At 41.8% G+C, this 26,697-nt stretch overlaps 1 protein-coding gene across 1 annotated transcript in view; it reads right to left on the minus strand.

The window, feature by feature from the left end:
• LOC126483926 (lachesin-like) overlaps positions 1 to 26,697 on the minus strand; it is a 290,487-nt gene that overhangs the window by 48,093 nt on the left and 215,697 nt on the right. The window contains exon 2 of the mRNA XM_050107201.1: positions 2,658 to 2,899. Within this exon, the coding sequence (XP_049963158.1) occupies positions 2,658 to 2,899 (242 nt within the window). The remainder of the gene's footprint in view (positions 1 to 2,657; positions 2,900 to 26,697) is intronic.

The following is a 26,697-nucleotide window of genomic DNA, read 5'->3' on the forward strand; positions in this document are numbered from 1 at the left end:
CAGCCAGTTTCTTGGTATGACATTTAGAACGTTCTTAACAAATTATTGAGTTCCTAATTTCTCTTTAATTTTTGTAGTGATGAGGTGGGCATCGTAATTCTGTGGTATCAGAATATGCCCTCAATTTTTTTATGCAAATAAATTTCGTACAAAAAGAGATACACGTATTTGGTGTCTCTGGACAAATGTAAGATTTGGCACTCAGAACGTTTTCTGTTACCATCGCTCACACAGTCCCCACAATCCCAGTAGGAAATACTAGGAGAGACTGAGAAATAAACAAATGGCATTGCTGTCGTCTCGTAATATAAAGAACTATAAAAGGATCTACAAACTGATATGTCTCGTGAGCACAGACACTGACACTAAATCAAAGAAGGACAAAACTACAGAGGAATGATAGAGACGAGAATAGCGTCAAACCTAATGTAAAATTTGGATTCAGAAGGTTACTGAAAATTATGAGGATTAATAAGAGACGAAAAAGGTCTTTCGAGAATCAGCGACGAAATAATAGTGGAAACCGTAATTACAGATTCAGGGTGGTAGGAAATTAGGTGTGACATGTGGCAATAACTTCTACTGCGGTACAGGGATCAATATAGGAAAAAAAACTCTGGGGATGGACAAAAGCTGAAATGCAACAGAGAATTGAGGACGTATGGTTAAGTTTTACTCTTGCAAGAAGACAGGACCTATTCATCATCACCGATTTCGTTCTGACATATTATACAGGCTTGGTTTAGCTAGAAATGAAAGTGGCAGTAGTGGAACCTCCAGGTGGCCAAGCGTTGAGAAAAAAATTGCTTTTTTGGCTTGGGTCGGGAGAGATATGAGCCACTGATCGTAGCGTGGTTTCGAGGCAGCGAGTGGCGCAGCGGAAACAGTAATCCGAGGGTCGTGGAATCGAGATCTTATGCGGAAATCTATGCTATTTTCAATTTTTACGCTATGTACACTGCAAATAAACCGATATGATGCTCAGTATATTGTACTAGATGTGATGAAAACCTATGAGCAGGAGAACAGATTTCTTGTGTTATCTACCTTGGCGAGGGAAAGACATCCACAGTTATGCGACAGGATTTTCAGGTTGAAGGATGATTATTATCGTGCAATATCAGAATTATGTCTATTTTTAGCGTTAGGTAAAGAATTTGATTAAAAACTTTGAAACTCTTCCTATGTCACCGAGAGAGAAAAGGAAATCAAATCCAGAGAAGACTGCACCAGTATACATGTATTCCGTTGTACATCGCAAGGTATCCTCGTTAATATTTGAAGCTATGGTGCGTTACACATAGTTACTGTCAAACTGTGTGGTGAGAGGGGACATTTCATGACGCTTAATTAAGTTTGTTTCTGTATAGAAACTTTAAAAGAACCATTTAATATACATCTACGTCTACATGATTACTCTGCAGTTCAAAATTAAGTGCCTGGAAAAGCGATCATCGAACCACTTCCAAACTATTTCTTTCTTTCTCTTATTTTATCATGATGATCATTTCTCCCTGTGTAGGAAGGCGCCAAAAGAACATTTTCGCAATCGTTGGAGAATGCTGTAGGGTCAAATTTCACGAGAAGATCCTGCTGCAACGAAAAACGCCTTTATTTTAATGCTTGCCATCTCAGTTAAAATATCATGTCCGAGGCTCTCTCTCCCCTAGTTTGCAAAAATACAAAACGAACTGTCCTTCTCAGAACTTTTCCGATGTCCTTCGTCGGACCCAACAGATGCAGATCCCACACAGCAGAGCAGTTTCCTTAAGAGGGCGGACAAGCTTGGTGTAAACAGCCCCTTTACTACAGTCTTTGTTGTTTTACTCACAACGATATGTATGTAACTGTTCCAGTTTAAGTTATTCATGACTGTAATATCTAGTATTTTCTCGAACTTACACCTTCAGATTTGTGTAATTTATCGCGCAACCGAAATTTAGCGCATTCCTTTTAGTACTCATGCTGCTGAATTCACACTTTTAATTTTTTAGTGTCAAATGCGGCGTATGCAATAAGTGCACGATGGCTATAAAATTACTGCTTCCCCTGGTTTTACGATGTATATTCCCTCAGAACGCGTAAATCATCAATTGTAAAATATTATAAGCATCTCATTTTATATACGAAGGTTTTTTGTAACCCTTAGAATCCCTTCCTCGAAATTCATCTGTAATCCAAAATTTTCCTTTGTCTTTTCTTTTCTTGCCTTTAATGAAAATTATTATAAATAAAATACATTGAGTATTATCCCAGTTTACTTGCAGTCCAAATAACGTAAAAATTAAAATAAATAAAAGCTTTCCGCTTAGGTAGTCGACACCATGACGTTAGGATTACAGTTCTGTGTTCTTCCTCCATCACCAACGGCTACCTGTGACTCACGCTAAGATAAAAAGCTGATGCCTCATCCGACTCGCACAAAAAACGCTATTTCTTTGTAAATGCATAGCCACCTGAAGCTGTCACTTCTGTCACTGGACAAACCATCAGTTTCGACGAAATCGATGATGACGGACAGCCACGGTCCCCTTGTGAGGTGAAGAGGTTGACACAAGAGAGTTAATCGTGTACAGGCGCATAAAATCAGTCAAGAAAGATGACAAGGAAGGGCAGAAGAATCACTTTAGTGTTCGTGTGTAAGAGCTGCGACTCACCACGCCGGAGGCAAATTTGCGCACGACGCACGGCAGGGTGGCCGTGCCGCCCACCTGCGCCACCGCCACGGTAGAGTTCTCGGTGGCGAATATAGAGGTGGGCGCCGGCGCGGACTGCAGCGCGTTGGCCCCGGAGGCGGCGGCGGCGCCGGCTGCTGCAGACCCGGCGTCGTGGTGCTTGCCGCCGCCACCGCCGCGGTGCACGCCGGCGTCGTAGCTGCGCGCCTCGCGGCTAGGCAGCCCTGCAACACACGGCACGTCCGTCCACGAAAGGCAAATACTGTGCCGCAGCATCGTGTCACAGCACGCTGTTTATTTACACTGCGTTCTGCAGGGCGTTGTTTCAGGTATAGTGTTTGATGCTCCTGGACAGTCACAAGTACATTGACAGTTACAAATACAGAAATTATGAACAAACAATAAAATAAACAAAAGTCGACGATTGGTGTCCAGACTTCACCACCAACCAGCTGCTTTACGGTAAGTTTGATGCTGTTTAGATGTACTTTTTCTTCCGTCCATCCTCAATAATGTAGAACACATCACGAAACGTAGTAGATAAAAAGAAATGGTCGTGTGGCATTGTTGGCCGGGAGGCCCCGTTGGGGGAAGATCGGCCGCCAAGTGCAAATCTTATTTCAGTCGACGCAATATTGGGCGAATTGCGTTCCGGTGATGAGGATGAAATGATGATCAGGACAACGCAACACTCAGTCCACGACCAAGTTACTACTTAGCTAAGCAAGCGGACTGGGGCAGTAGATTATATATATTTACAAAACAAAGATATGCTGGTGTTCCTTCCACCTGTTACAAAACATTTCAGTGGGATGTTGTGTAACATTAAACTATTTAATATTATTAACACTATAATCACATAAGTCTCTGTTAGTATGTGTCGACCTAATGTATAGTCGATTCACGTGTAACAGTTTATGACGTTCAGAATGCTTACCTGGATTTATTAAATTTCTGAAAAAAGCTATTTGTGGATTAGTTATAAATGGATATGGCAATGATCTGCTGAAAGTAGGAATGTGAATACAGTAGTTTTCGAACTATCTTAGATAGATCACATTATTATACAGAGCAGTCATAGACAATCTGAAAGACTTGTAAGGGTGTTGCAGGGTAAATAGTCCTGAGAAATAGTTGTTAAGATTAAAGTTCGATACTTTGCGCCGTTAGAGAGGTATTAAGCTCTGAAGTTAGCCAATCAGGCCGTTCTTCGTACATATTCAAACTCCGCGCCAGAGATGGTAACGCCAAACGCATCCTTCCTGTAGTTTCCTAAAACCGAACAAGAGACGGAATTAAAGTTATTCGGAATACTTTGATATTTCTTCAGGTGCACAATTTTATGACGAAGAAAATTGTATACATTTTTTTGAACTGTATATGTAACACGTGGACCGTTAAGACATACTTCGTCCGTCGTGCATCGTCTCGAACATCGAAACTGAAGAAGGTTTTACCATGGATCATGTGATGTTTGCAAATAGATGAATGTTGCTTCAATGCCCTAACAATATTTCCTGTCTTGAAAATGGGAATTTCTGTTATTTTCCAATAGCTTCTGTTTGAAAATGTATTTATCCTGCAACTGGTTTTTAACGATAATTCACCTTAACTTGATTTCACTTACTGATTATTGGTGTGCAGCAGAGTTACAGTGTAGGCTACTAAACACAATACTCACAAGATTTTCTCGAATGTAACGCAATTAAATTTCAATCAAATGTTTCTTAATAGGTACTTAACTACATTGTCCCATGTAACTTGTTTTCACGTTTGGAGAGAAACCTTAATTTTCTGAAGAAGTGTTTGTAGTTTCAGAAAAAGTATTGAGCATCTTAAAAAATTGAGTGCCATCACTTATAAACGGAATAAGAAAGTATATTAAACTTCTTTTAGAACTGAATATCTGAAAAATGTTCCCTACCAGTAGTTGGTTTTCCAGTGTGTAGTGTGAATATCCCACGTAATAAAAAAATAAATTTGATGTATTAAAGGAGACATTACTGTAGTCGGTCAACCGGATGACGTCGTCACAACTTGTGCGTCAAATCATATTTCATCAGAACCTTTACATACTTCAACAATACCTGCACAGCTTAAGAGCCCTGCGATACTCAACGATTCGATATCGCATCTGTAACAGGAACAATTAATGAAGTTACTCAATGACAATATAAATGATACCCACATACCAAGGATAGCACAATCAAACCTATCCCAAGAACGGGTGCACGACTAATTTAGTTTAAATTTCAACGCAGATGACAGCTTCGTATATCCAAGCAACGTTGTCGAAATGACTTCGATTTAAACATCAGTTTCAAGGAATAGGGCTGAAAAGGGCACCGAATCGAGACTCATATGGCCACGAAATTGCACTGCTACTAGTCATCCAATCTAACACACATGTAGTAGATTCACTCAAATAGAAATGATTAGCAACAACAGTGGTATGGTAATGACTGATCACTGGAGATCGGGCACAAAATATCTGTGGCAGTTTTATAACCGTTACTCACGAATTTAATAATGAAGTATATTATTCTAGAATTTGTCAGTTTTAAAGTGGTTCCTCCAAGCATACGAACTATTTGTTATAGGGGGTAAATCACTGTTCTCAAACTCTGTGATTTACGCATTGCAGCAGTTACTCTGCCCTGAAGAATCATTTTGAGATTGAAAACTGCTAGGAAAACAAGTCTTTATAGACGAAACAAGCGGCCAAGTTAATAATGGAACTCTTATCACTAGTACGGAAGTGGTGCGTAGGCAGAAATGTTGCTTTGATGAAGTTTCAGTCTTCAGACCCATCCACAGGCCTGTCAGCTACGTCCAGTCAGTTGCATCTCAGTGCAGTTTTAGTTTGACCACTACGCCAGACAAGTTATAATTGCGCTTTGAGCTTCGCAGCTTCTGATCAAGCCAAGTTACAGGACAGCTGACGGCTAGAAGAAGAACATGGTCTCTCTCATCATGAGAATACTGTACAGTTCTGTTTCTTTCCCTGCGCTCTGTGTTCAGCAAATAACCTATGATAATCAGCGAACAAACTTTTTGTTTTTAATACATCTTTATTTTGTATACATCTTTATTTTATATTTTGTCTTTCATCGTATGACGTTAGAATCAGTTTATTATCTTGCAATGAGACGGCTTCTACTGTCTTCATATCCAGACTTATTCCTTTCGACATCGATTTTCTGAGTAGGTTGATGCTACGCGCCATATATTTCTCTTCTGTGTCAATCTCTTCCTCTACGGTGGCTATCCTTTCATCCTTTGCACTCCCTATAGTACCATGGAAGTTATTGCCCGATGTCCTAACACGTGTCCTACCTTCCTATACCCTCTTCTTGTCACTGTTTCCCATACGTTCTTAAGTCCTGTGGAAAACAACCTTATTTCTGTTTTATTAGTGTTCTTAACTTTCAATATCCTGCTGTAGCACCCCATCACAAATGCTTAGATTCTCTTCCTTTCCTGTTTCCCCTTGTGCATAGTTCAATAACACGCAATACGATACTCCTAATGTACATTTCCAGAAATTTTTTCCACAAATTATAGTCAGTTTTTGGTAGTAGTGTACGTCTCTGAGCCAAGTATGCCCTCATTGCTTGTGCTAATCCGCATTTTAGTTCCTTCTTTCTTCGTCCGTCACGGGTTGTTTTGCATCTACGATTGCAGAATAGCAGGATAGGATAATACCTTAGTTTCGGTTACTTTATAGTCACCATTTTTTTATGTTACGTTTATTGCAAATCTCATTTATACTAACCACTGTGTTCGTTTTTCTTTTGTACCCAACAGACTATTCGTTCCCTTCAACAAGTACTGTAATTCTCCTCGCTTTCATGGAACATAGAAACGTCATCATTGAACCTTATCATTGATATCCTGTCACCATGACGCCGAATCCCACTGTTGAACCCTTCTTTTATAACTGTCTTTATACATGTATCGACTGAAAAGTAGTGGCAAAGTCTACGTCCCTGTCTTATACTCTACCTAATCTGAATATTTCTTTATTTGTCTTACACCTTCATTTTCCCCTCTTTGTTCCTGCACTGACTGTATTTTGTAGTATTTCCACAGATTTTGCCTGTTTTTTCTTTTTCTTTTTGAGAATTTAGAACATCTTGCACCATTAACATTATCAAGCGCTTTCCCAAGATCAACAAATCTTACGGTGCCTGAAAAGTACTGGCAAAGTCTAGGTCACTGTGTTATACTCTACCTAAACATTATATTTCGTTATTTGTCTTCCACCTTCACTTTCTCCCCTTTGCTCCTGTACTGATTGTGTTTTGTGCGTATTTCACCAGATTTTGCCTTTTTTAAAGAATTAAGAACATCTTGCACCATTAACATTGCCAAATGCTTTCTCTACATCAACAAATCGTACGGTGCCTTGAGGTTTCTTAATTCTTACTTACATTAGCAAGCACAATATTGGAAACTGGTGCCTTTAATTTGCTTAAAATTAATAATTCTAATAATATCAGTATCTCAATTCCAACACTGAAAACGGCCTAATAATAAAAACTTATTCCATCTACTCTCTGATCGTGGCATCGTGATACAGTAATAATTTCAGCATCGTTGGTTTATACAATACATACAACAAGTATGTTTATTCGTGCGAGTACCATTGTCGTACGAGCAACCAGAAATGAGCAGTGTGATCGAACAAAGTTTTTTCTCGTTCGTCCATTCTTATTATTCCCTCTAGGCTATTTGTACGTAATGTATATTACCAGTCTGTCCTTATACCTATTTTGCTCTATTTTACACTATGGAAAGATTTCCGTGGATCTGCGATTCCTACGAACATATCCTGATTTAACTAATTCTTGCATCCATTATCAGTACGACGGTTCAATCCCGTCTCCCGCCATCCTGATTTAGGTTTTCCGTGATTTCCCTAAATCGCTTCAGGCAAATGCTGAGATGGTTCCTTTGAAAGGGCACGGCCGATTTCCTTCCCAATCCTTCCCTAACCCGAGCATGAGCTCCGTCTCTAATGACCTCGTTGTCGACGGGACGTTAAACGCTAACCACCACCACCACCACATTATCAGTAGCAAAGTCTGCCTCAGTGGTGCCTTTACCTTTGTGAAACAAAAACTAATCATCTAACAGATCTTCAGTTTTCTTTTCGATTCCTCTATATAGCATTCTTCGCAGTATCAGCACGAACTGCTTAGCTCATTGTACGACGGTTGCCACACTTACCTGTTCTTGGTATGTTTGAGACTGTGCGAATGATATTTTTGCGAAAGTTCGGTGAGATTTCTCACAGACGCCACACACCATATAGAACAGTCTGTTGGTTGCCAAACTACCATAGCGTCTATAAAAAAGACAGTTTCATTTTGGAAAGAAAAATTTATGTCTCTATTTTAATACATTTTTTCGTATTGTACCGTTTTCACGAAATTAACAAGCAATACAACAGCACACGTCAATATGTACATGATTTGCTGCATCACTCTACTATAATAGTAATGCCAAGAGTGAGATTTAATAGAGAAGTCTTTTGTTTCTTCTTAGTGGTAACGTGCTACTCCTGCTGTCACCGGTGATAATAACGGACCTCTACTTCGTGTAAGTTCGGACGTTCACCTTTTTATCTCTTTCATATACTTCTGTACATAGGCAGGACGACAGGAGATAAACAATGTTTCCACTCTTATTTATAAAAGTGATATAACTGAAAAGGATTGGGCTGGGTGGGTGTGTAGGAGGAGACGAGACAGCGAATTCATCGGTCTCTTCGGGGAAGGAAGTCGGACGCACCCTTTCAAAGAAAGCATACCGGATGTTGCCTGGAGTCATTTACAGAAATCACGGAAAACCTAAATCAGGATGGCTGGACGCGGGATTGAACCGCAGTCCTCCCGTATGCGAGACCAGTGTGCCAACCACTGCGCCACCTCGCTCGGCTTAAACCACTCATAATAATTCAAAAATTTGTGACCTAGACTTTTTCTCATTAAATAAAGAATTAAGAATAATTTAGTAAAAGTGACATTACTACTGTGATTTTTCGAACGGAGAAGTACAGGTGGAAGTATAATTGTGAAGCACACTCATGGGTAGTTCCTTGATAGCCCTGATAGAGAATTATCAGTGAATTGAGAATATTATGGCTTCATGGCCCGTCCAGATTACAGTTCTAATCTGTCGGGATGTCCCAATAGTTGACCAGATTAATAAAAACAGAGGAAACTTAAGATGATGGTTTTAATGCTTCAGGGGTTCTACACAGTCACCCCGCACTTGAGCACAGCTCACAGAACGTTCACACAATTATGCGGAGCTGTGAGGGAAGTCCTTCTTTGGGATGTTGTTCATGTCTTTTATCACATTTGTTTCAATTTTAATTTTGTCGTCTAAACGTTGGTCTTCGCTTGAATTTCTGCACGTTATCGCTTTGTGGCAATTTCGTGTTCATAACTTCGAGTTTCGTCACGTTTGACGATATTTTCTGAAAAAAGTTGTCAGCGTTTTGCATTTCAGTCAAGTCGCGCCTGGGGTCCAGACTTCGTTGTGTTTAGACGGGAGCCAGGGTATGCGGGACAAACTTTCCATCCAGTTTTCTCTTCTGTAAAATTTTTTTAGATTACTCATGAGATGTGTTCGCAAGTGCGAATATGGACAACCTTAGCTATATAATGGAAAAACAAAAATCAAAATCCAGGCCGGACCGGAGCTCCAACCCGGATAGCACGCTTAGCGCGACTGGTCGGCTTTATTAGGCTATCTGAGCACGCTACACGGACAGATCCCAACTTCTGTATGTCATCATCCATGTGTCTACAACCTGCTCTCATACATTCCTGTACAGGGGAGACATTTGCCGGCGGTTGTTGCCGAGCGGTTCTAGGCGCTTCAGTCCGGAACTGCGCTGCTGCTACGGTCGCAGGTTCCAATCCTGCGTCGGGCATGGATGTGTGGGATGTCCTTAGGTTAGTTAGGTTTAAGTAGTTCAAAAGTCTACGGCACTGATGACCTAAGATGTTAAGTCACATAGTGCTTAGAGCCTTTTGAACCATGTTTTTTGGAGGCACTTTAACTGAAAGTTCGCTTGCCCTGCGTCGGCGAATAAATACAATATTGCAGTGCACGTGTTTTGCAGAATTACGATGCTGATTGAGTTGGACACTTGATTTAGAGATGTACACTACAGGCCATTAAAATTGCTACACCAAGAAGAAATGCAGATGAGAAACGGGTATTCATTGGATAAATATATTATACTACACCTGACATGTGATTACATTTTTGCCCAATTTGTGTGCATAGATCCTGGCTAATCAGTACCCAGAACAACAACCTCTGGCCGTAATAACGGCCTTGATACACCTGGGCATTGAGTCAAACAGAGCTTGGATGACGTGTACAGGTACAGCTGCCCATACAGCTTCAACACAATACCAGAGTTCATCAGGAATAGTGACTGGCGTATTGTGACGAGTCAGTTGCTCGGCCACCATTGACCAGACATTTTCAGTTGGTGAGAGATCTGGAGAAGGTGCTGGCCAGGGAAGCTGTCGATCATTTTATGTATCCAGAAAGGCCCGTACAGGGCCTGCAACATGTGGTCGTGCATTATCCACCTGAAATGTAGGGTTTCACAGGGATCGAATGAAGGGTAGAGCCACGGGTCGTAACATATCTGAAATGTAACATCCAAAGCGCCATCAATGCGAACAAGAGGTGACCGAGACGTGTAATCAATTGCACCCCACACCATCACGCCGGGTGATACGCCAGTATGGCGATGACGAATACACGCTTCCAATGGGCGTTCACCGCCATGTCGCCAAACACGGATGCGACCATCATGTAAACTGAAACTGGATTCATCTGAAAAAATGACGTTTTGCCATTCGTGCACCCAGGTTCGCCGCTGAGTACACCATGGCGGGCGCTCCTATCTTTGATGCAGCGTCAAGGGTAACGACAGCCATGGTCTCCGAGCTGATAGTCCATGCTGCTGCAAACGTCGTCGAACTGTTTGTGCAGATGGTTGTTGTCTTGTAAACGTCTGCATCTGTAGACTCAGGGATCGAGACGTGGCTGCACGATCCGTTACAGCCATGTAGATAAGATGTCTGTCATCTCGTCTGTTAGTGATACGAGGCCGTTGGGATCCAGCACGGCGTTCCGTATTACCCTTCTGAACCCAATGATCCCATATTCTGCTAACAGTCATTGAATCTCGACCAACGCGAGCAGCAATTTCGCGATACGGTAAACCGCAATCCTGATATCCGACCTTTATCAAAGTCGGCAATGTGATGGTACGCATTTCTTCTCTTTACACGAGGCATCACAACAACGTTTCACCAGACAACGCCGGTCTACTGCTGTTTGTGTACGAGAAATGGGTTGGAAACTTTCCTCATGTCAGCACGTTTTAGGTGTCGGCACCGGCGCCAACGTTGTGTGAATGCTCTGAAGAACTAATCATTTGCATATCACTGCATCTTCTTCCTATCGGTTAAATTTCGCGTCTGTAGCACGTCATCTTCGTGGTGTAGCAATTTTAATGGCCAGTAGTGTAGATCCATTCCGATATGTTACGTAACTATTTCCATTCTCTACGGCCACACATCCACTACATGTCACTGCCTGCTCACACCTTACTGGTCGAATGCACATCACTTTTTTATTGTTGTTAGCTCCAGCTGCCACCGTGGTGCAAAGTTAGACAAAGAGTGTATCATCAATCAGTATTCACCTCCCTACAGGCTGCACGCACCGATTCAATGAAGAATAGATCAGCTTTCCTGTGGCACTATAATTATGGGAACAACTCATATGTATCTCAAGCTTTAACCTCTTTTAACAAAAAGTATTTCACACAGTTTCACAAATCCGAGCATTAGAGGGGAGTAGCTTAAATGAAGAGCCATCTGCTGGCTGTCAGTGTGTAGTGAGTGACCTTGCAGCACAGTGCGTTTGGTAACGATGCTAGGTATAGCTACAAATGCCCCACATAAATCTGCGAATGGCACCACGTTGCCCTTAAGAGATTTTCGAAAAAGTGACACTAGCGGCCATCGTTTATCAGGCTGCGGATATTCAGGGGTGGAACTGCCGCGCACTCTCCGAGCGTGCGCATCCCCCCTACGCAGCAGCGCCGGCTGAAAGGCCAGCTCTTTCCGAGGGGTGGGAGGAGCCATCCCAGACAGATTTCGCGGCCGACAAATTCGCCCTCCGCGCTGGCTACGGCTGGGGCTGGCTCTTTTCTTTATCGATGCGGCAAATTTGTAGGGCGGCGATTTTTCTGGGCCTGCCGGGGTTTGCGGCGGCGGCGCAGCAGTTTTAACGGCATCCCCAGGACTGCGTATAACGTACGGCGAAGCCGCGGCCGTATCTCAGGCGGAAGCTACAAATAGCGGCACATTACGGCAGCCCCGAGACTGCGTCTGCGGCGAGCCCCGCCTTTAAGGGCCGGAGGAGCCCTCTGCGCAGCGCCTATTTACAACTGGATGCGCCCCCAGGCAACGGCACTGTGCGCCGGACGACGGCAACTGTTGCAGCATTGGCGGTTAATAACCTGTCTGGCGACCAGCTTGATGCAGATATAGCTTATCTTCCAATTATTCGCGATGTAGTACATAAGAAGTCCTTCATGAGACATGTAGAAAATCCTTTCCTTTCTTCATATTTTCCTATCATTTAGTAGAACGACAGAAAGAAGGGCTTCGTAATATTTAATTTTTTCTTCGCGTCATCCTCCGCCAATGGTGTCACTCGGATCAGTAAGGTACTATATGTAGTCAGCTGACCACTCTCCCAGCCACTATTAGCAAGAACCTAAACATCTATGGTGCATAGCACGCTAACACGACAGTACTGGCGAGCCCCTGCAACACAGCTACTACTGGCAACCCCAGATACTCGACCCGCCGAAACACAGGCTAACGCAGGGAAACCGTACAGTACACAGCACGAAAACTAGCCGCACACCCCCCCTACACTGTGAGCTGATCTATGACTGATCACCCAATAATGTATGACGACCTTGAATTGTTACAGGGACGCAGCAGCTGTAGCAAGCCCTACAACGAGGTTCCGCAACGACAAAGATAACGATGCACGTTACCTCGCACTAACATAACGACACCTTGCATGCACTGTCGCAGCTAGCAAGCCGCTACTGCCCTTACTAACGGTACTACTGTCGCAGAGATTTTTCTTCCCCTTGGCTCTTGCCTTGGCACTGTTTTCCCTCTGCCGTTACAAGCCGCTACCCTTCGATCGCTTGATTCCAACAGTTACTTGCCTTCCAAAATGGTAGCCAGTAAGAGTGGCAAGGGACTGAAAGTCGTCTTTTGGGAAGACGGTCCCTGAAAGTGTTTCAACATGGATGTGGACTGAGTAAAGCAAAGAAAAGTGAAAGGAGGAGGAGCAGAAATACCACAGAATTTGTCAAACGAATTGTGGACCCCAAAATAAACAAAGTGAAGAAATTCTGCTAGCTTGGACGGAAAAGAAATCATGACGTACGAAACAAGGACATGAAGAGCATATTTTCACCGGCAGAGATAACATTCTTGGCCGGGAGAACATTGCAGGTATCAAACAAGGATCTTAATTCGAGGATGATGTTTCTGATAATGTATGTTTGCAGCACAATACTGCATATAAGAGAATCAAAGCGTTTGGGGATGTGATGCAATACAAGGAAACTGAAATGTACTGATAACGGTGAGCAGGTTCTCGGCACAAGCGACTTGGAAAACATTGACAAGGGAAGGGTCTGGATTATAAATAATGTGTGAAGGTTTTAATGATGAAGCTCCATGGTACCTGAGAGACTTGTAACACATGCAGCAAATAACTGAGGACGTTGGATGCAACTGCTATTCCAAGACAAAGAGTTTGGCGCAGGAGACGACTTCTTGGCAGGCTGCATCAAACTAAGCACAAGACTGATGACTAAAGAGAAAAGACGAGGATCTCTTCTGCTTTGCTAAATTTGTGGTATTTGTACGACCCCGTATCCGACTGAACATATTTTCATCTGTGGTTCAGATACTTCCATGTTTGTTTTGAATAATAATTGAAATAAACTTGTTAGTTGTTCGCGTGAATAACGGTATATCGGCACGCCACAACTAAATGTGACGTAACAACAAGCGTGATTCATCCTACCAGGAGACACGTTTCGACTGACCTAGGATCCAGCCTCGACGATCCTGTGCTAGGTGTAATAATAAAAGACGGTGATGGTAGGTCAACAGTGGAACATTTAAGGATCGTCTGCTGCGTAGGACCACAGAGTTCAAAAACTTTCACTGATCATTGCCCTCGAAATACTTACGCCTACACTTGCGTGGGTCCCTGACATCAGATCACACACAGATGGCCACCAGTTCTTCTCTAAAGAGCCGGCGCTATGTGGTGACGCGTGGGCTTCCAGAACCTTGTCGCCAATTCGCGATTTCACACTCCTCCAGTCTCTTTCCATAAACAACAGACAATAGCACAGGAAGAGCCGATACGCTCGTTCCCAGACGGTGCGTCATAACAGTTTGCCTGAGGTCTGAATGCGCCTCTACAAGGAAGGACGAGGAAGGCCTGGATAAAAGGGGGTTCAACATCATTCGTTTAGCCACATTTTTATTACAATTTATTAAAATTGCAACATTTCACATAAATCGGCAACCTTTAAAGGATGCCCCGCGAAACCAAAGCTTGAACATTATGACCTCCAACCTACTTTCGGAAAGAACCAGTCCATGCGATGGCAGAGTACTCTGGCGAGGAATGACTGCGAATCAGAACACGCAAGGTGTATGTAGTATTAGTGGGCGTTCTGTCCTGGTGTAGAATGGGGAAGGCGTGCGATCTGTCGGAGTTCGCTCGACAGAGGATTGTATTAGCCCAGAGGCTCGGCACGAACATATCGGAAACTGCCCACCTTGTCTGGTGTTCGAGGAGTGCTGTGCCATCTCTCGTTACAGATGTTGGACGCCGCAGGCTGGGCAGACTTGCAAATCAGGACAGGCGGCGAACTATAGCGGAACTAACATCAGACTTGAATGCTGGTGAGAGTACAAGAGTGTCTGGACACAGTGCACCGAACATTCCTAACGACGGGCCTCCGCAGCTGTGTGCCAATGTTAATACCACAACTGAAATATGCACGTGAGCATCGCCGTTGGACGTGGCAGAGCTTTGCCCGGTCTGCTGAATGCCGATGCCTCCTTCATCGTGCCGATGAGAGGGCGCGAATTCACCGTCTTCTAGGGAAACAGCTGCTTGACACCGTTACTGTTAATCGGAGACAGGCTGGTGGCGGCTCCATTACGCTTTGGGGAAAATTCATGTGGACATCCTCATTGCAGACCCGGTATTCCCCTTCACGACTATCGAGTTTCCCGACTTCAGTTACATTTCTCACTGATCAGTGCGCCATGTCACAAGACCAGGAGCGTGATGGAGTGGTTCGAGGAACTCAGTGGCAAGTTCCAGTTGATATACTGGTCCCCAACACGTCAGATCTGGACCCGATCGAACATGCCTGGGATGAGATTTACCTTGGTGTCAGAACTTCCTGGAATTTAGGGGAACTAGATGACTTGTGTGTGAAATGTCGTGCCAACTCACTCCAGCAACCTACCAAGGATTAATTGCTTCCATGCCAGGACGCGTCGCTACTATTATTCTTGCCAAATGTGATCATAATGTTCTGACTGATCAGTGTAGTTACAAATTTCTAAATTAAGTGCACTACAGAGCAAAAATTAGGGGTATGACGAAATTTACCATTACTCTTTACATCAATGGGCATCTGAATGTAAATTACTTAATATTAACGGCACAGGCTTTAAATAAAACCAAAGAACCACTCTAAGGTTTTAGCAGTGCGTGAAATAATGCACACAAACTCGCAGTAACACCAAACTGAAACTTAACTGGGCACATCCAGACACATTTAAATCAATTTAAGAAATGTTTTAAGAACAGTTGTATACAGCAACTGCAATAAGATATTTCAAGGTGAAATTTTTACGTATACAACAAATATAATAAGAAATTTGTAGGTGAATCTTCTGCGTGTACAACAACGGTAATAAGATATTTGCAGCTGAAATTTTTACAAAAAATTCGAAGCAAAATTTTCGTATTGCAAGCGGTTCGCACATGGTGGTAGAAAACGTGAGTCTCCAGAAGAAGGCGGCCCAGCAGCCCAACTTAATTGGTTCTTAAACGTAAACACGATTCAGTAATTAAAACTTCCGGGCTAAGAGGCCGTGGTCCAACAGTAGAAATACTTCTACCTGACGTTTCGTTGCCAGCTGCGGGCAACATCATCTGATGATGTTGCCCGCAGCTGGCAACGAAACGTCAGGGAGAAGTATTTCTACTATTGGACCACGGCCTCTTAGCCCGGAAGTTTTAATTACTGAAGACGCCTGCCGTGAAAGTCTACACCCTATGAGTAAACACGATTATTATTACAAAGACAGTAAAATTAACACGCGAAATATAGCGTGGCACCAAATAGGGTGAATCTCACACTCTGAGGATTAGATTTAGGGACAAGCTGCATCTTTTCTTTCAGTACTACTCGGTTTTACAGTGTAATAAAGGAGAAGTAAAAAAATTCATGGTAGAAGATGATATAATACGCAGCTACAAAAAGTCAATAAAATTTTTCTTCATTTCAAGAAGCCGAAATTATTCTGGTTGCAAGACCCACACTAACGATCTTAAGTAGACAGTTCCATCAATACTTACAGATCCCAGGCTGCACCATCTCTACAAGACTGGCCACAACAACACAGATGAAGCGTTAAAAATCACACCAAACTTAAGATTGTTCACAGCCGAATAATTTACTAAATGCCAGATTGCATGCCCCTATCCACTTGTCTCACCAAAGAACCAGAGCAATAAACAGCCTGTTATTAGTAGGAAGTTTCAGAATATGAGGCTGAACCTTGTCAAACAAACCAAATGTTTTAAAGAGCAAGATGGTAATTAGCAGGTATGGGTTTTTCTTTGAAGCCCTCCCAGTTAAAGAGCATAATCCTAGTCAGCGCACCTTGCAAGACACTCGGGTGGTATAACGTGTCGCAACTACAGTTACGACAGCGTTGCTGCACTGATAAAGGTAAAAAACACATTCACGTTCCTCACAGTGTATTAAAGGAGAGACGTAGACATGCAGCCTGCTGTCCCGTGGCGAAACACAGAGCAGAGATCTGGCGCAGACGGCGGTTTGCAGCATCAGTCCTTAGGCCGCGGTGGAAAGATGCCCATTCCCGCTATACCGCCAGATACGGCGGAACGCAACTCACGTGCCCGACGTCGAAAGCACAGCCGGCAACCCCGGAGCGCCAGGTGCTCCGCATGGCCCACGACCGTTCCGGCGAAGAACCACCTGCTTCCTCGGCGAACTCTCTTACAGACAGCGAGCTCGCCAGAGAATTCGTAGAAGCCACCCGTGAGCGCGTACGAAAGCCCGGAGCGTTAAGTCGATTCGCGACACGCCTCACTGTCCTTTCCCCAAGTTGCTCAATCAGTGAATTTCTCCAGCTGAGGCCTATATCGATGTTAAAATGATTACGCATCCGCCTCTGATCCACTTACATACTTTCCCACCTACGTCACGTGACTGTAACGCCATAGGACGTCGTTTAATCTCGCTGTGGCCAATGATCAATGATTATAGTATTCCGACTCACTGTTAGTGAAACTCTGAACACTGGAAGGATATGTCCACTTGGAAAGTGCGTTCTACAGCGTAAAATGGTGTATGATGTTTGAAATCCAGAGTAAAATAGGAATAAGCTTTGGGAAAGACGGATATTATACAATATGTGGAAGAAAGAAGAGGAACCAGTAAGAATAAAAGACCTAGAACGAAGTGCTCGGACTAAAAATGGTCTAAGACGGTATTTCCTTCTTTCAAATTTAGTCCTTAGTCCATACTCCGTAGAAGCTGTGATGAATATGTAAGAAATTTTTTACATTGGGATTAAAATTCAAGATTAAAAAATTTCAGTGATATTATTCGCTGTTGTTGTTGTTGTGGTCTTCAGTCCTGAGACTGGTTTGATGCAGCTCTCCGTGCTACTATATCCTGTGCAAACTTCTTCATCTCCCAGTAACTTTGCAACCTACATCTTTCTGAATCTTCTTAGTGTATTCATCTCTTGGTCTCCCTCTACGATTTTTACCCTCCACAATGCCCTCCAATACTAAATTGGTGATCCCTTGATGTCTCAGAACATGTCCTACCAACCGATCCCTTCTTCTAGTCAAGTTGTGCCACAATTTACTCTTCTCCCAAATCCTATTCAATACCTCCTCATTAGTTATGTGATCTAGCCATCTAATCTTCAGCATTCTTCTGTAGCACCACATTTCGAAAGCTTATGTTCTCTTCTTGTCCAAACTATTTATTGTCCATGTTTCACTTCCACACATGGCTACACTCCATACAAATACTTTCAGAAACGACTTCCTGACACTTAAATCTATACTCGATGTTCAAAAATTTCTCTTCTTCAGAAATTCTTTCCTTGCCATTGCCAGTCTACATTTTATATCCTTCTACTTCGACCATCATCAGTAATTTTGCTCCCCAAATAGCTAAACTCTTTTACTACTTTAAGTGTCTCATTTCCTAAACTAATCCCCTCAGCATCACCCGACTTAATTCGACTACATTCCATGATCCTCGTTTCGCTTTTGTTGATGTTCATCTTATATCCTCCTTTCAAGACACTGTCCATTCCGTTCAACTGCTCTTCCAAGTCCTTTGCTGTCTCTGACAGAATTACAATATCATCGGCAGACCTCAAAGTTTTTATTTCTTCTCCATGGATTTTAATACCTACTCCGAATTTTTCTGTTGTTTCCTTCACTGCTTGCTCAATATACAGATTGAATAACATCGGGGAGAGGCCACAAACCTGCCTCACTCCCTTCCCAACCACTGCTTCCCTTTCGTGTCCCTCGAGTCTTATAACTGCCATCTGGTTTCTGTAGAAATTGTAAATAGCCATTCGCTCCCTGTATTTTACCCCTGCCACCTTCAAAATTTGAAAGAGAGTATTCCAGTCAACATTGTCAAAAGCTTTCTCTAAGTCTACAAATGCTAAAAACGTAGGTTTGCCTTTCCTTAATCTAGCTTCTAAGATAAGTCGTAGGGTCAGTATTGCCTCACGTGTTCCAATATTTCTACGGAATCCAAACTGATCTTCCCCAAGGTCGACTTCTACTAGTTTTTCCATTCGTCTGTAAAGAATTCGCGTTAGTATTTTGCAGCCGTGACTTATTAAACTGATAGTTCGGTAATTTTCACATCTGTCAACACCTGCTTTCTTTGGGATTAGAATTATTATATTCTTCTTGAAGTCTGAGGGTATTTCGCCTGTCTCATACATCTTGCTCACCAGATGGTAGAGTTTTGTCAGGACTGGCTCTCCCAAGGCTGTCAGTAGTTTAAATGGAATGTTGTCTACTCCTCGGGGCCTTGTTTCGACTTAGGTCTTTCAGTGCTCTATCAAATTCTTCACGCAGTATCGCATCTCCCACTTCATCTTCATCTACATCCTCCTCCATTTCCATTCGCTGTTAGCAAACTGAATAAGTTCAGCAGTATGGAATGAATGGAAGGAATAGTCTAATGAGTACAGAGCGTGGAATGGACAATGCAAAGTAACATATGGAGAGCAGTATTCTGTCGAGTATATGAGTTAGTTAATCATATGTTCCACTGCAGTAGCAACGTTATTGAAACCGTTTGACGAGAATGGAACGTTACTTTCATTCGAATGGATTGCCCTAACTTATGTACGTAAAAGACAGACGTGTAAAACTGCACTTAAACGCAAAAAATACCAAATCGATGACACAAGCTCATTGTACAAAAAGGAGTACCTGTGGATGTAATACAGTCAACGTGGAAATTTGTGCAACACATGTAACAAAAATTATCAGACTGCACATAATCCATCAAAACACGAAAAACCGACAAACTGCAGGGACGGATTCCTGACTGTAAATGGAGAAATCCATCCTTGCAGTTTGTCGGTTTCATTAAAGTTCACCCGATATAGGTGATTCACGAAGTTCTGCAAATATTTTAATATGTTGCTCTACAGCTAAAATTAAAGAAAATAGTTCATATAAACATAGGTGCGCAATTATTTAGTTACGGAGGTACGGCTAGTAAAATATTTTGCCTGAAGTTTAACCACTTCGCTAATATGAAGTCATCGCAAAGGTGTACGAGGTTAAAGTAAAGCACGATTTCCATTTATTTTGTTGTTATTGATTTGGTGAATCTAATAAAACATGTTCCAGACGTGTATCTGCAGTAGTTTTCCAGAACACCCAGAGAAGCAAAGATTATTATACAAGTAAATTTTCGGCTCTTGGGAAGAATGGGCTGCTACTCCTCCAAAGACATTCAGATACGTCAGTAAACCAGTGCACCAAGCAGGCGAAGTGTGGACAAGCATTTTATTGGCCGCTGGTAACTGTCTGGATACTTTTGATCAGATAGTGCGTACATATTTTTCCTTATAAGTATTTGCCCAATGATTGTTAAAACTGTTGACATTTTGTGGAATTTTGTGCTGCAGTGAACGATTCTTGATCTTAACAACGGGGGACCGCAACAGTACTAACCAGGGAAAGGCACTCCGAGGATGTAACATTTATAATCTCCAGTCTCGGTGTCAATTCCATCAAAGTAGGACGAAATTTTGACTATGCCAGCCACAAGTACAGGCGAAAAGTCAGAGAAAACCCTAAACAAACGACGAGCGAATAGCTGGAGGCAGAAACCAACAGGCAATACTCCAAAAATGTCTTTCGCCTTATCAAGACTCATTTAAATGTAGTAGCTACCTTACTGAGTTTAATCTTTTATTACACTGTTAACTGGTCTATAAGCCTATCTGTCTTTAATATTTTTGATGGGATCTAAAATTTTAAAAACCTCTCTCACACCGGCTTGATTTAGCTTCACTGATCAGGATAGTAAGAACATGCGTATGTTAAGGGAATTTTCATTCACAAAGCAGTCTTATCACATTCACACAGTTCAATACTGTTCTATCCCGATTAAATTGAGCTTAGCTTAATTTCCATAAGTCACTGAAGCAATTTCGAAGTCTCGGTGCGACGAAAATTGTCAGTCGATCTCATGAAAACATTTTTAATAATTATTAACTTTCGGTGATCACATGGGGAAGACCGGAGATCTGCTGGTAAGACCGTGTTAGCCTATTTATTTGAAGTAATTGGATATCCTGAGCATACAAAACGGCAGGTTCGTCCAGTGTAAATCAGACGTTCCCCACTGATCCCGTGCAACACAGAGTAGTATGCAGACACTGTCAATAATAATCAGTTAAATAATACGCGAACACACTTACTTTAGTTTAGTTCATGTATTAAATTGCTTCTCATACATAATCTCATCAAGATGGCGACTAGCTCAACAATACATACATATACATCCTCCTTCTTTCACGGCTAATCGGTAAGATCTCCCTCTTTCTTTTTCATAAGAGTTAACATAGATAGCAGAGAAGCTATTCCATGGAGTAAATTGACGCTCCAAGGAATAATAGGGCTTGAAACTACTTTGCATTGATAATCATCGTATATTAATGTTTAGGAATCGGTAAGATAAGAAGAGATATTTCGAGATATGTACTGAGTTATATAATTTATAAAATTTCTGATTATATCGCGGAGAGACCGCTGCAAGAGACATTACATCGCCCCTCACAGCGAGCAAAGTTGATATGTATCCACTTTGCGAGCTAACTATTGGCTTAGCTAACTCGTTCGAATTTGTGGAACATACGTTCCTATAAATTTTAAGAAGTTAGTAAGATTTTTTGATTACAAGAACTGAAAGAGATTTGGTATAGGAACACCGATCTTCGTTACCTAGATACCTAGTTGTTGCTTTCATACCCGCATCCCACGTCCACAACCAGGGAAGATGGACTTATATAGATGTTAATCAGGTCTACCTATTCAGGAACTGGCCTTCACAGGGAAACCCCGGAAAACCTGGAGACTTAGACCCCAACTAGGTATCATAGATGATAGGAAAGACAGAATAATTTAGAAATTTGAGAGATATTCTAGAATTCATAGGAAAGATAAAATCTGCCTCATAGCCAAAAAAAAAAAATCTTTACACATGCAGATTTTTACAATCTTCATCATGTCTTGCTGAACTGCGGTGAAACTGATCGAACAGGAACATGGGACACGGCACGGAGGACAGGCGTCGCATTGGCGTACCGGACAGGAGACGCAACGGATTTGAGAGACCAGAAGGAACCTCAGGAACAGGTACTCAGGATTGTGGCATGAAACAATCGAAATTCGTCTAAGGAATGGTCAGCTATTAAAGATTCCTGGATGAGAAGGGTTACGCGAATTTCTCCATATTCATTTTGAACTCAAATATGGACCTGGTCCATCCAGTCTTCCATGTGAGGATTGGAAAAATCCATTAGTCTTATACTTTCCACACATAGGTGTCTTAATCGATACTGTAGTTGCACAATATCACAACTCCAGATCCGAAAACAATTTTGATAACATGAATAATTTCATCCATTTTCTTCAGTAAGCCGAAAGGTTCTAATACTGGTTTTAATTTTTTTTTCTTAGTTTAGTTCATGTATTAAATTCCTTCTCATATAGAATCTCATCAAGATGGCGACTAGCTCGACAATACATACATATACATCCTCCTTCTTTCACGGCTAATCGGCAAGACTCCAATCGTTCTTTTGATAAGAGAAAACATAGATAGCAGAGAAGCTATTCCATGGAGTAAATGGACGCTCCAAGGAATAATAGGGCTTCAAACTACTTTGCATTGATAATCATAGTATATTAAAGTTTAGGAATCGGTAAGATAAGAAGAGATATTTCGAGATATGTACTGAGTTATGTAATTCATAAAATTTCTGAAAATATACATGAGAGACTGCTTCAAGAGATATTACGATTCCACTCCATTACGAGTCGCCAGTAGATGACTACTGTCCTCCAGCATGCGGTTTTTGACAGCATTACGAGATGAAAGGTTTCTGCGATGGCCTCGGACTGTACTGAGTTTCAGACATTCCCAGTATCAGATCATAAGAGTAGAGAAGTCATTGACTTCATTCTTTCCGAGCTTATGACTCTGTTGCTAAAAGATTATACCCAACAAAAAGATGTTTAGACTACACATGAGGCTATCTCCGGCCTTTCAATTTGTCAGGTATAGTAATGTCTAGATATTCACGCACCTTACGGACGGAAGTGACTTTCAAAGACATTCATTCTCAGTTTTGTTCCGACAATTTGTAGAAGACCATATTAGTTAATTCGAACGTGATAGCTTCTAAAAGTAGACGTGATTCAGCAGTGATTCCTGGCATGAAATCTTTACCATTTAGTTTTCTAAATGTTGCTAAATACGTCAGGTAGTTTCATTTAGTTCCAAATACTTATTCATCATGCAGCAGTATTCTTGTTCAATTAATTATTCAGACCCTTGAATCATAAAATGGACTACCACAAAAGCTTTTGTAGGATATTAATCAATATGAATTGGAACCTGGGATTTCTTCTCACCGTTTCTTGTGACGACATTACAGACAAAACGTCTGAAGCTACTGCTGCGTTGAAACACATTAGTTGTAGTTGTTGTTGTGGTCTTCAGTCCTGAGACTGGTTTGATGCAGCTCTCCATGCTACTCTATCCTGTGCAAGCTTCTTCATCTCCCAGTACCTACTGCACCCGACATCCTTCTGAACGTGCTTAGTGTATTCATCTCTTGGTCTCCCTCTACGATTTATACCCTCCACGCTGCCCTCCAATACTAAATTGGTGATCCCTTGACGCCTCAGAACATGTCCTACCAACCGATCCCTTCTTCTAGTCAAGTTGTGCCACAAACTCCTCTTCTCCCCAATTCTATTCAATACCTCCTCATTACTTATGTGATCCACCCATCTAATCTTCAGCATTCTTCTGTAGCACCAAATTTCGAAAGCTTCTATTCTCTTCCTGTCCAAAATATTTACCGTCCATGTTTCACTTCCATACATTGCTACACTCCATACAAATACTTTCAGAAACGACTTCCTGACACTTAAATCTATACTCGATGTTAAACAAATTTCTCTATTTCAAAAAAGCTTTCGTTGCCATTGCCAGTCTACATTTTATATCCTCTCTACTTCGATCATCATCAGTTATTTTGTTCCCCAAATATCAAAACTCCTTTACCAATTGCGACGTAATCGCGTGTACAAACAGTGATCCAATACTGTAAAATGCATTATTATTCCAGTCTCTAATGACAAATGAATTCTTTAGACGATGACCGGTTTCAGTCTGTAATGACCATCTTCAGATATAAAATATATAAATATATACCTCTAGTGAGCAGTGTGTCTTTTAACGTAAAACAGCAATATGTATCACAATATACTGTCATACACCAGGGAAATGTACAGGGAAAATATGGTATAAAGTACCTTTTTTACACCATCTTCGATCATTCTGACGTTACCATGGACTGCCATATTGTAGGGAAGTAGACTACTCACGCCATCTAGAATTCATATTCTTTCCATTGTGTGTCAGCTTAGTCCGCTGTAACTAGCTATGACGTCACGAATGTTGTGCAATACCTTAAAAATAACGTAAATAATCTGAAAAGTTAATAGCATGTCAGGAGTGATGCTAAAATGATAATGTATTAAGTTTCATTTTAGTAAATTTAACAGTTTTCGAAATTTGGATGTTTTGCATAAAAATCATCTGCACAACAGGAAGGAGCTATAAACTTCAAAATTTATATTCGGGTTCCTTTTACGTTGTAATGTGATGGAAACAGCATGCTGAATCTCACAAAGTAATATTTTGGTTGAAATTCGTGATTTTCTGCTTTTGTCCTAAGAGTATAGAAGCAAGATAGATTAAGTAAGAGATTAGATAAAGCTAGGATGTTTAGATTTAGATAGAATGGAGATAAGCTATAACAACAAAGATGTGAAAAATTTCCAAAAGGTAGCTATAAAACTATAGCTGTAGTGTCTCTCCAATGGGTAAGTTCAGAACTCATCTATTGCGTGCAGTGCAACTAAAATAATTCTCTCGCCTAAAGTATTTAGCCACATCAGAATTTTATTGTGATGATTGCACAATTACATTGAGAGCTTCATTGGCCTTCAGCGAATGAAGCAATTAAATATTTAATAACTTGAAGGGGTGCTTTACTAACCGAGCAGCTAGTTAGGAAGGAAAATTTTGTCGGCTGTGCCTTCGGCGGTCCGCACCGCGGCTTTATAGGGCTGCGAGATTGAGTCAGGCCCCAGTTGTCTTCTAGATTCGTGTCAGCACGCATTCCATATCGGACGACGTGTCGCATCTGTGCAGTTGCAAGGAACAGCCTTGGATGCCATATTACCAACTCGGTATGCACGTAACAATGAGTTTGCATTAGGGTAAAGGTTTAATTGTGGAACGACTCCAGTGATTTATTCTCAGTTTGCGTATGTCGAATTTTCACGAGTCGCCGCAGGACAAACCTTCTATCATTACTAGCGTGGCATTTGATGAGTATTAACATCAAATTTCGGCGAGCATTCACGTTGAACATTTACGTCAATAAAGATTATTGAAAAGTTTCGTTATCTAGGGATAATAGGATCCACGCAATAGACTCTGTACCGCTCTGACAGTAGAATAGCTGGTAGTATCATTGCTTGGGTAAACATTTGTCTGGAACTTTACGCTTTGTCGTTTTCAGAATATAGTGAAAATTGTTAAACTGCAATTTCTATGAATCCCAGACATCATCCTATATCCTCAGCGTAATGAACTTCAATGATCAATAACTTCATTTCTGCATCAGAGTGGGCACAGTTAACTTTAATTACAGGAATCACGTTTCTGCTGATCACTTTCTGGTTGCCAACATTGTAGTTAGAGAGCCTGTGTTGAGAACGGCTACAACAGAAATAAATTTTTCCACCTGCCTCCCCACAATATGGATGGTTCATATCCTCTATTTGGACAGTTGAGCAATGTCTCTTGCAGGTATTTTGTTAACGGATTTACAAAAAATTTTAAACTAGTCATATATCAATATTTTAATAGCTGTGTGGTGTCACCTTACTTAGAATGCGAAAAATAAGAAACATTTTTTTCTGTGTGTCTTCCGTGTTGCTGTTCTTATGGTGTTCAGCTGGAATACTGACTTGAAGCAGATCTCCATGTTGCTGTATAATTTATAAATGTCTTCACTACTGTATAACTTTTGCACATTATAACCGTTTGAAACTGCTTACTGCAGACAGGGTTGGGCCTTCGTCTATAGCCAAATTGATAATAGGTTGATGCCTCAGGATACGTCCCATCAGCCCCCCCTTCTTTTAGTCAAATTGTGCCATAATATTCTTTCCCTCCTATTTCGATTTAGTACCTCGTTATTAGTTCACCCTCCCTACCTTATCTTATCATTCTCTTGTAATACCACTGTGCCGTGTGGAATGGCACATTAGTTTTGGCGACGGCTAGAGTGTCGTACTCGGCGGCCTGTTTCAATGACACTGCGAGAGGGTTGCAGACACACCTGCGGGAGAGGTCGAGTAGCGACGGATCAGTGTAAGTCAGCTGGTGCACGGCTAAGAACCGGAAACCTTCCGCAAGCTGGAGCACCAAGGGATATCCCTAACGGCTGTGTGGGCCCAAAAAACCCAGTGGAGCGGTTATTGTCTTTCCCCAGAACACAGAACGTCGATTCCAGTGGAAATGGAGAAAGGGGCATCGTGGTGGTCCAGTGATGCAATATAGTGTACAGTGTATAGTTAAAGTGGAGCATTGAGTGTATCTGTTAACGAGTAACATTAAGCACAGAAAGCCCATAGTTAGAGTGTGATGTATTATGGTTGTTGCATGATGGAAAACAGGCCACGAGAATGAGTTCTCCAAAGGTGAGAGCCATTT

The sequence above is a fragment of the Schistocerca serialis genome, chromosome 6 (assembly GCF_023864345.2).
Source record: "Schistocerca serialis cubense isolate TAMUIC-IGC-003099 chromosome 6, iqSchSeri2.2, whole genome shotgun sequence".
Taxonomy (NCBI): domain Eukaryota; kingdom Metazoa; phylum Arthropoda; class Insecta; order Orthoptera; family Acrididae; genus Schistocerca; species Schistocerca serialis.